At 40.1% G+C, this 10,312-nt stretch overlaps 2 protein-coding genes across 3 annotated transcripts; one reads left to right on the forward strand and one right to left on the reverse strand.

The window, feature by feature from the left end:
* The first annotated feature begins 288 nt into the window (after positions 1-288).
* On the forward strand, positions 289-4,628 carry ngs (notochord granular surface). Its single transcript, XM_063902877.1, is given in 12 exon segments — positions 289-485; positions 831-996; positions 1,228-1,377; positions 1,540-1,659; positions 1,770-1,865; positions 2,412-2,546; positions 2,657-2,767; positions 2,877-2,987; positions 3,099-3,223; positions 3,346-3,414; positions 3,416-3,640; positions 4,228-4,628. Coding segments are annotated over 12 exon segments (1,599 nt in total). The 3' UTR covers positions 4,322-4,628.
* Positions 4,629-4,671: 43 nt separating this feature from the next.
* On the reverse strand, positions 4,672-9,767 carry pgm3 (phosphoglucomutase 3). Of its 2 annotated transcripts, none has more exons than XM_063902875.1 (12): positions 9,606-9,767; positions 8,704-8,912; positions 8,242-8,426; positions 8,006-8,073; positions 7,753-7,886; positions 7,416-7,611; positions 6,828-7,069; positions 6,652-6,750; positions 6,371-6,490; positions 6,140-6,262; positions 5,391-5,564; positions 4,672-5,305 (listed from the first exon to the last, which is right to left on the reverse strand). In XM_063902875.1, exons 2-12 carry the CDS (start codon positions 8,908-8,910, stop codon positions 5,216-5,218), a joined length of 1,638 nt encoding a protein of 545 aa, XP_063758945.1. In that variant the 5' UTR covers positions 8,911-8,912; positions 9,606-9,767; the 3' UTR covers positions 4,672-5,215. The 2 variants fall into 2 exon arrangements, with proteins under 2 accessions (XP_063758945.1, XP_063758946.1); XM_063902876.1 differs by lacking the exon at positions 9,606-9,767 and adding an exon at positions 9,484-9,601.
* Between the last annotated feature and the right edge of the window lie 545 nt (positions 9,768-10,312).

Consider the following 10,312-nt stretch of genomic DNA (forward strand, 5'->3'; position numbering starts at 1 on the left):
CTACTGTAGTGTGTTCAGTTTATAAGGGGCACAGATGCCTATGCAGCTGAGTCATCGACATAATGTCATCATTAGACAATTAAGATTCTTTCAAACTCCTATAAGTTAATTGACGTAACCTTGATAGATGTTTGTAGAGACATTCGCCCGTGGGTTGGGGAGGTTCAACATTCCTCTGTAGTGTTTAGGGAAGGGCTGAGGGTATAAAGACCCCACCGCGGATTGAAAGATACGAATCACCCGTTTCCAGTCCACATTTGAAGTTGTAGAAGATACAGGAGCGTCAACATGAGCCGCAGTCCAGACAGGATTTCTTCATACCGCCGGCAGTTCGAGGGGGCCTTCGCCGCACCACCTGCCTACAATTTGCGGGTGTCCAGTCCCTCTCCCACCCGCAGGGAGTCCCGCCACAGGTCGGCCAGCTACACCCGGAGTGCTGGGTCAATGGGGCGCAGGGCCATCTCCAATAAGTCTGGCATGAGCAGGTGAGTTTTACTCAAGACAAATTTGCGTTACCACGGTAAAATACTTTGTTACAAGCTAAAGTCATACAGTCATAATGTTACTTAAGTACAATTACAAAAGTATTGGCATAAACATATACTAAATGTAGCCTTAAATGTAGCCTACCTTCAGGAAAATCACTTATTATGCAGAATGTTAAATATATCAGAAGTGTACTATATTATTAGATATACATACGTGGGGTTTATTTGTTATATAGCCTACTGCTTGTAAGCTTGCACATTTCACCAAGGGTTCAATAATGTCTTATCTTTATCCAGAATAAAAAACATAATGTGTCAACCAAAAACCCTCTGCCTCCCCAGCAGTATGAGTATGGGAACGCTGTGCCTCGGGATGTCCATGGGGCTCGGGAAACAACTGGACCTGGATGCTGCTGCCGTAGAGAACCAGGCCTTTATGGCGACTCGCACCACCGAGAGACAGGAGATGGTTGTTCTTAACGACCGCCTAGCAGCGTATATTGAAAAGGCAAGAGGATTTGCACATTTGCAAATGTATTGCACTGTATACAGTATGTCACATAAAACCTTGTTATTTTAACTTCTTGACAATCTGACAACCCTGTTCATCAAATATTTCTCTGTAAAGCATTATGACAATAGCACGGTGTATATAACAATATAGTGTTATTCCTCTGCTTGTGTACTTTCAACTTGTTATCAGCAGGTAAATGTATTTCTCCCGTATTTATTTTTGTAGGTGCGAAACCTGGAGTCAGATAACATGCTTCTGGAGGCGGAGATTGAGTCCCTGAAGAGGCGCCATGAAAAACCATCAGGCCTCAGGCAGCTGTACGAGGCTCAGCTGAAGGAGCTCCTCAGGGATGCAGACAGAATGAGAGTCCAGAGGGTGAGGGAGGTCATATATCTCATGGCTGCAACATATTCAAATCATGGTCTGTATTGACTACTATAGAAGCCAGTTGTGGTCAGTACTAAGCAACACTTGCGATCCTTTTTGTGCTGCATTTCTTTGATATTACAATTGTTTTATCATTGTATATCCGTACAGGATATGTCTTTGGCAACCAAGGAGGCAATGTTGGGTCAGTTTGACATAGTGAAGGCCAAATACTTTGAAGCTGTTGATGGCCGTAAAAAGACAGAGCAGGATATTGAGAATCTCCGTCCGGTAAGTTCGGATTTCAAATGCAGTGAGAGTTCAAAGTTTAGAAGAAAAATACTCATAATTTAAATGTATTTCACAAAACCACTCAAACTATACACTGTTAAATGTCCCAGGATGTGGATAAAGCAACTTCAGCACGGATTGTGTTGGAGAAACATCTGGAAAACCTTGAGGTCCAGCGGGACTTCCTGCAGAGAGTTCATAAGGAGGTAATGTATTGCCTCACTTTCCACACTGCATACCATGTACTGTATATGAGTCGGGGGCTTGCATGCCTGTCATTTTGCCATTAATGGTTTAATTGGCTGGTAATTACTGCAATGACAGGTTATACTTTGGGATGACATGGATTGAGTGAGTAAATGCAGTTGTGGCAATTATCAGCATGGTGTGAGGGGGACACCTGTGACTAGCATGCGGTGCAGTGAACCTTTCTTAATACAAAATAAATGGTTACATTTTAAACCTTAACCCTACATTTGAGTTATATTATTAAAGAATAATCCACTAAATGGCTGCTTATGTTAGGCCAGTATATAGAGCGTTAACATATTCAAGACGATTAGAAATAAGTAAAAGTGTAGTTATAAACAAACCTTTCAGCGTCTTTCTGGCTCAATAAAGATCTTACTTTGGATGTATTGTCAATCTGAATGGCAGATTTGGCCAGCAAATTTAAGTTAGATTAAAAAGTGAGGTTATATATTGATATAAAGGTATTTTTCTAACTCATGTTGTTTTTGATCCACCTAAAGGAAATTGATGAGCTGATGCAGTTGATCTGTGTAGAGCACTCCAAGGTGGAAGTGTCCTTTGGCCTCCCTGACCTCTCCTCTGCTCTCAGACAGATTCAGTCTCAGTATGAAAGCATTGCCGCCAAAAACCTAGAGGTAGTCTGCGCCAACAGTGTTGGGTTAAAACCACATGCAAAACATACTATTGCAAGGCCCTACAAGGCATTTATAGTATATTGAAACTTTTAATATTTGTTTTTCTCCAGGAAATGGACAGTTGGTACAGATCAAAGTTTGAGGACCTGAACAGTGCCTCATCCAAACACACCCAAAAGACCCGAAGTCTAAGAGAGGAAATCGCAGGCTACAAGAAGGATGTGAGTATGATTTCCTGTTCATGATCTTTTCCTACTCATCCCTTGCATTAAACAGCTGTGTGTGTGTGTGTGTGTGTGTGTGTGTGTGTGTGTGTGTGTGTGTGTGTAGCTTCTCAACAAGGACCGTGAATTGGAATCATTGAAGACAAAGAATGAGTATTTGGAGGCTCATATTCGTGATTCAGCATTAAAATACAAGAAGGAAGTTGAGGACTTGGAGGTGACTGATATTATGTAATTCAAGAATACATGATATATTTCAAATTAATATAAAATACCTTTTCTGACCCAAAACATCATAAAATGAAGGCTTCCTGAATGTATTTACCAGGAGCGTATCGAGGCGATTAAGCTGGATTTGAGAGTAACTAAAGAGAAGATCGCTCTGCTGCTGCGGGAATACCAGGACCTGCTGAATATGAAGATGGCTCTTGAGATTGAGATCACAACCTACAGGTGAACAAAACACAAACACTTGCCATTCCCACAGTATGTTAACCTGATTGTTCAGTAGAAAGTCCCTCATTTTGCATGCAGTTTTCATTCAAACATTACTCATGTCTTTTATTTTGTTTCAGGACTCTGATTGAGGGCGAAGACAGCCGTTTGAGCACCATGGTCCCAAAACTGTCTCTAACTGGAGGCCAGCATCTTATCCTGCAGTGCTAGCATGAATGCTACCTCAGCTTCAGTCTCTGAAAGCTCTGCTGCCACTTCAAAGCTAGATGGAAACCCAAGTGGCACGAGCAGTACTGGGGGTGAGAAAGCTCCTGGTGCCGGCCAGGTGGAGATGGCCTCATCTGACACACTGACAAACGATACTATTGAGGAGCAGGCGACTGAGACGACTGAGAGGAAGACTGTCCTCATCAGGTAGAGGGCGACTGGTATAGAATGGGCCTTATGCAGCAATATACTCGTATATTTGTTATTACTTTTCTGTCAAGAGAATAAGAGAAGTGAAAATCTCCTGTGATACTGCTTGATACTTATAATACTTTAGCAAATGCCCAACAATTAGAGAGATGGCACCAGAAAAGGCTGTAGGAAAAATAACTTCAGACGTAATGTTATAGAGGTACTGTTAAATAAACTTGAACACATGATTTTTAAGAACTCAAATCCAGTCAATAAGCATCGAGGAGGTTGAGTGTAAGCCGTTCAGACGCTTGACACAAGTAATACCCCCTTGCGAGGGATTTAATATTACTATAATTACTCTTAAACATCTAATATTTGATAATGAAATTACTTTATGTCTCTCTAATTTAAAACTCCTGTTTTCCTTTTCAAATCAATGGGTACTAACAAACCAAGCACAAATGTACTAAATGATCTAAAATTAAGATGTTCTTATCTCGCTTCCTGCATGAGGCCCATTGTCTATTGTCTAACATTCAAAATAAGCTATAAATCAGAATCTCTTACTGATACGATAAAAATGTCCCCTTCTTTCCCAGAACACTTAAGACAGATGGGGACACTTATGAAAGCGACACACAGGAGCGCACCTTCATCATTTCCGGAGCAGCGGACATGACAGAAGAAGTATAAAAAAATGTTAATCAACTCAAAATCTCACTAACTACATCTGCTAACTATATCCTGTTCGCTATGCTGTTATGAATGCCTTTTCAATGCTTTGGAAATCCTAGTATTCATGATTGAACTTTAGAGAAAACAAATCGTTTACTAAAGATTGTGTTTATCTTACATGGAGCCTTAACATAGAGAAAACTACACAGTGTGTTCTATCACTCGGCTCTGCCTTCTCATAACTGCCTTTTAATGCTCTTTTAATCCTCCTGTGTGATGGAAACATGTCTTTCAAAGTAACAAAATAAACAACAAGCAATCAAAACTGTGGTTTTCATTTAAATCCAATGAGACACTTGCACAGACAATTCCCTTTTTTTCTTTTTGATTATTTATTTAAACCAAAGTACCAAAGATTTGTAACGGAAGAGAAAAACAATTGCTATTACTCCCCTCTTGTAAACTTGAGATTTCACTGTTTCAATAGAAAAGAAAGTGAATACAGTATCTGCTTAAAAGGATTCAATTAAGTAGGAAGTTGCATAATAATTGAAGGTTAATTCTTCTGAGTTAGTGTGTGAAGACAAATGATGTTTTAATTATGAACTATAACAGTGAAATAGCTTATTTATGTGTCATAGAAACCCGTCATTTACCGGCAGATAACAAGCCATGAGTATTACATTACTTACAGTGAGAAAAACCCTTCATTGATTCCCCATGTGATCTTAAAAACCAAAGGGAAATACAAAGAAATAGAATAAAGTATCAAGTGCAATTACTAGTACAAAATAATTAGTTCCTCACCATAAAGCAGTTATTTGGAAAACCACTTTAGGGAATGATGTAGTATCAGATGATCGAACACTCGAAAAGCACCGATTGATTAGTCAATGTTGTGTGTCTGTGTTTCTAGTGCAATGGTTTGGGTTCACTCCCCACTCCGCCAGCGAGATGATAAACAGCGAGGCTGACTTCATGTGCCAGGTCATCAGCGCTGTCCTAAAACGCAAATACGTATCAGAGAATAAAAGCCAAAAAGGTGACAAGAAAAAGTCCAAAAGAGGAAAACTAAAGAAATTCTCACCTGTGTTTCTGCCTCCGCGTAAACTCTCACCACGTCCTCTGTGCCTGAGGGTCTCACAAAGGAGCGGGCCTGTCTATACTTCTTCACTAAACTGTCAATGGCCTCCTGCAGTCCCGCTGGACTCACCGCTCGCCTCTCTGCGTCGGTTGTGTCTATCACCCTGCGGTCGGACACCTACAGAAAACAGATACACCTTTCTTTAAATGTTTATGTACAATATATTCACGTGGGGGTGGCGCTGATAAGAGTACAGATCTGGTGCAAAATAGCAAAAGAGGTTAAAGTAGCACACACCGGTCAGAAAATCTGCTCTGAATGCTTTGAAAGTGTGCTTGAGCGAGTCACAGGAACCCTAAATCTGGGGTTACTGCAGTCACAGGTATATCACAATTAAGTCCTTTATTGCATACACAAATGGTTTTATGGTAAAATTGAAGGGTTCATAATGTTGGTTGTTTTTTTTTGAAAGAATCAACTCTTAAAACTACTATTAATAAAACATCTATCAGAAGCAGCTCTTCCAAATGTAAAGTGGTAGTAGAGAGAACTTAATCGAGTAACAGTCACCTATTATTTTGTTTACATTTATCATAGCCATTCAACTACTCGTTTTTCTTATATTTCAAAAAAAATTCCAAGTCCTGTTTTGTAGCAGACCCTGCATGTTGACATTGGAAAACAAAACAAATTCCCAGCAGAAATTACTATAAAGAAATATAAAACATTATAATACATTAAGTAATGAGTACCTTGACTTTGAGCTGCCTGTTTGGCAGGTCCGTGTAGATGGCGTCCCACTGTTGGATAGTCATACCCTTAATGGCTAATATGGCTTCGATAAGCAGCATGTCAGATATCGCATCACCGACAGTCTTTAGAAAATAAAAAACATACAATATCACATCAGACCTGCAAGTGAGTGCGGAAAATATAAAAGGGTTTGCTTTAATGGTACAGTATGTAAGTGTGTGTGTGTCCACCTGGTTGATGACGTTGATAGTGTTCTGCAGCAGGAGGGCGGCTCTCTTTTTCTCGTCGATGAGGCTGGAGTTCTCAGCAAGCTGCTGGACCTTCTCTTCAGCTGCCTTACTGAACAATACCTGAACGCAACACAAACACAACATGACACAACTCAACCGAATGCATTATGTTGGAAAGGACTTATTCACAAATAACAGGCGATATACTTTAACAATGACACAGAAAATAGTAGCTTTTCAGTGTTTCATTTGATTTGTTTGAGTGTGTCAGATCTACTCACAGTTCCATGACCGTTGGCCTCGAAGTATACACCAATATCAAACTCCTGGGCTGCATGATGAAGGTGCTTCACTCCAGTTTTAGTACACCTCACTATCACCTAAATTGCAAGAAAATGTGTGAACTTCAAGTACCAAAAACAAGAAAGGAAAGAAAGGAAGGGGCTTGAGTTTTCACCTTCATAGTGTTTTCCAAATAGTTTGTTGAGCTTCCGTTGGCATAAGCGGTTTGCACCACTGCTATCTTCAAGTCCAAACCAGCCTGTGTGAGCAACTCTTTGAGGAAAGTGCTGATGAGAGTAGCGACTTTGTCTCCATCCAGCAGGTGAAATATCCCTTCAGAGTCAGAGTAGTAGTAAACGATTCGGTCAGCGTCACCGTCATAGGAACAGCAACGCTCCCCCGGGTTTATCTTCATGCCTTTCCAGAGACAAAGAAATGGAAAGAAAGTCGCAATAGGGGAAGAAGTAAATGAAAACAGCACTTAGGTTTCTCTTGGGGTATCCATGTATATGACACATGGCTTCAAAAGGGACACAGCAATTATAACGGATGTTAAATTAGTAAGTGTAAGACCAAAAGTTATAGACATTTCTTGGGGAATTTGCTGAATAACAGTCTCCATCTTGTGGTCAGATATTGCATCTGTGATTTCAGATGAAATAGGCCAGAGAGGCAATTCATCAACTGCTTTGTTGTCACTGCAAGTACGATAAAAAAGTATTTTAATTTCAATACAAATCATTTAATAAAAGCACAGCTCTACCTGCTGGAGGTTTTTGTTGCACTTTGACAAAGTCTGCCCCACACTGGTGGTTGAGCTTTCCTTCACTGCCATCGTTGAACAGCGTTATATGCAGCTCCTTTTTCAGGTGACTCTCCATCTCGCGCACCTTTAGGGCCCCAATACCATTAGCGCCATCCACAGAGAGGTGCTTCTGGTCGTCTGTGCAGTTGGACGCCTGCAAGAGAGGTGAGAATAAGATAGAGGTATTTAGAAAGGAGTTATTCCTTGATAGATAAGTGAAATAAAAAAAAACACACCCAAATTTAAAGGGCTTGAGTGAAGTCCCAGTAGCTCAGGACACACCCAGGTTTCTTACATTTTTTGAGAGCTGAATGAAAGCTTGGCAGAGTTTCTTATAGTATCCTTCCGCTGTGGCTTCTCCGTATTTACCCTGCGTGTTCTGACAGCAAACCATGTAGTGGAGCTGTGGGGTCGTCACCAAACCATAGTCTGATGGGATAACATGAGAGTCAGATAAAGTGCAAGATAAGACAAAAGGCAGAGGAATAAAAAAAAAACTAAGAAGATTAACAAAAGATTTAAATAGATAGATGTTTTTTTAACTCAACCTTTGCTCTGACCCCCGAGCGCAGATACTCCATCCAATACTGCCTGTGAAAGTCTGGCACTGCTGCTTCTATTGTTTGAAAACACATACACAAATAAAATGTTATGTTTGGTAGGATCATTTGCGGCCACAGAAAGAATTAGTGAATAATAAAAGGCATAAATGGTCTGCTACAAGTGCATCATTCTGTATCTTTCTGCCGGAAACCTTAATTAGAGGTTACATAAAATGATATACCTGGTGTCTTTGCCCACAAACACGTTAGCCTCCTGGCTCATGTTTATGGACTCTTTCTCTATTATATCCTTCAGCGCCGCGAGCAAATCCTCCTGCTCAGCGTTGGCCAGCTGGGTGGCGTAGACCTCCCATGTCGGCGTAACCATCTCCCCCATGGGATCAACAAGCTTAACCCCGTTGTCCTCCTACAAAGATAAAAAGAGAGAAGTTGGAGGGGAGGGTTATGAATATGATGTATTTAAAGGAAAGGTATAAACTGGTAGAATTCTATGAAAGGCCACAGAAAGGGAGAGGTGGAACCCGTCTTTTTTGATTTAGAACATAAAAAGAAATCAATATATGAGATAAAATAAATGTTATGATAGGAAACTAAAACCAGTAATCTAAAATATCCACACAGAACATAAACGTAATAATAGATTTACGGCAAGACACAAAGAGACATTGAGAGTTTTTTCTCACCTCAGGGTTGTGTGATGCGGTTACCATAACTCCGATGGTGGCTTTGGTTGTTTTGGAACGGAGGGTTGCCAGCAGTCCCATCCTGAACATGATGTGGCCCAGCTGTTCGGCGTTGGTCCTGAAACCTGCGGTACCATACTGCAAAACCAACCCTGCAGGCTTTGGGTGCACACCGGACTGCTTTGATACTTCCTGAAACTCTGCCATTACTGAAAAACATTTGAAAAAGATAATAAACAGACATTGGAGTGATACACAAAGTATTAAGGTTCATTACAACAATGACATTTAAAACAAAATCAATCAAATGTTAACACAATTTGAAGAAAATAGGTATTATCTCCATTTTCACCATTTATTTCTTTAAATGTGACACATCAACATTTAAAGAAATAATCTTGTTATTTCCCAACAGAATGATTCCAGTTATAGTAATACCATCAAATAACAGGTTTAGTATTCATTTACACTACTATGATTGCTGCATAAATAAGCATGTTGATGTTGTAGCTGTTTGAGGATGAGATATTTGAACTAGTCCACATAGTGAGAAATCTCTGGGGCTTTTCAATCATACATTTCAAATAAAACATAGTAAACATTTCTTATTTTAGGCAACAACGCCGTTTGAAGACAACACTAGACGAAGCTTTCATATTGAATGTCAAAGGACAAGAAGAGGGCAAAGTGTGCACTTTATTGCTGCAGCAGTCGATCGCCTACTAAACAGATAAACTCAATAAACTAAATCACATCAATTGAATTGACAGAGTTACTTACTTAAGACTTACTAGCTAAAAATACATCAACACGCTGCAAAAACAAGTTCATTCAGCGTTAAACGTAACAAACAAACCTAAGCCATAAATGTAATCACGTAAATATGTTTTAAATTCACCTACTGTTTTGTTTTCTGTCTGATCAGCACTGAGTGTAGTCAACTCTTCCTGTTTTTCCGGTTCCTCCCATTGACGACGTGGCCACAGTTCCGTGTACGTCACATGACGTAAGTACGCAGGACGTGCCTTTTCTCCGCGCACGAATCTCTCCCATCACAGCCTGACAGCCATGATTGTATTACTGCAGGGACGCCCTAAACACCAAAACCAAGCTAAATATCTATGCAATTACATTTTATGTTTTTTTGTAAAAATGCATTAAAATAAATTACAGATTGCTTTGTCCTCAGTGCATTTCCGGTTAGACCAATTTAATGCTAAATATCTCGAAGATAAGAATTAAGACGTTGTTTTAAGACCCGTGTAACACATATTCGAACGCTGGACAGAATTGACTCCACGCTGTTTATTCTTAGTATAGTACTTTGGGCCAAATTATTACCCGGATCAAGTTTAGCTGATAATAACCAGAAATACAAATTGTCCTATATACTTTTGGGTAATGGAGGGTATGCTTATGTCTAGCAGGAATGTTTCACTTTAATCATCTTTCACTCTATATGCCCTGTGTGCAAACCTGTCTGATGCATACATGCAGCAGCAGATAAGCCCCAGCCACGTTCGTATATTTAACCCCTTTGGCGCATAGTGATATGAGTTCCTTATACAGTGACTCTCCTTTAAGAGACGTGTGATGCGACGTGTGTCAT

Source organism: Eleginops maclovinus, chromosome 15, assembly GCF_036324505.1.
Source record: "Eleginops maclovinus isolate JMC-PN-2008 ecotype Puerto Natales chromosome 15, JC_Emac_rtc_rv5, whole genome shotgun sequence".
NCBI classification, from domain to species: domain Eukaryota; kingdom Metazoa; phylum Chordata; class Actinopteri; order Perciformes; family Eleginopidae; genus Eleginops; species Eleginops maclovinus.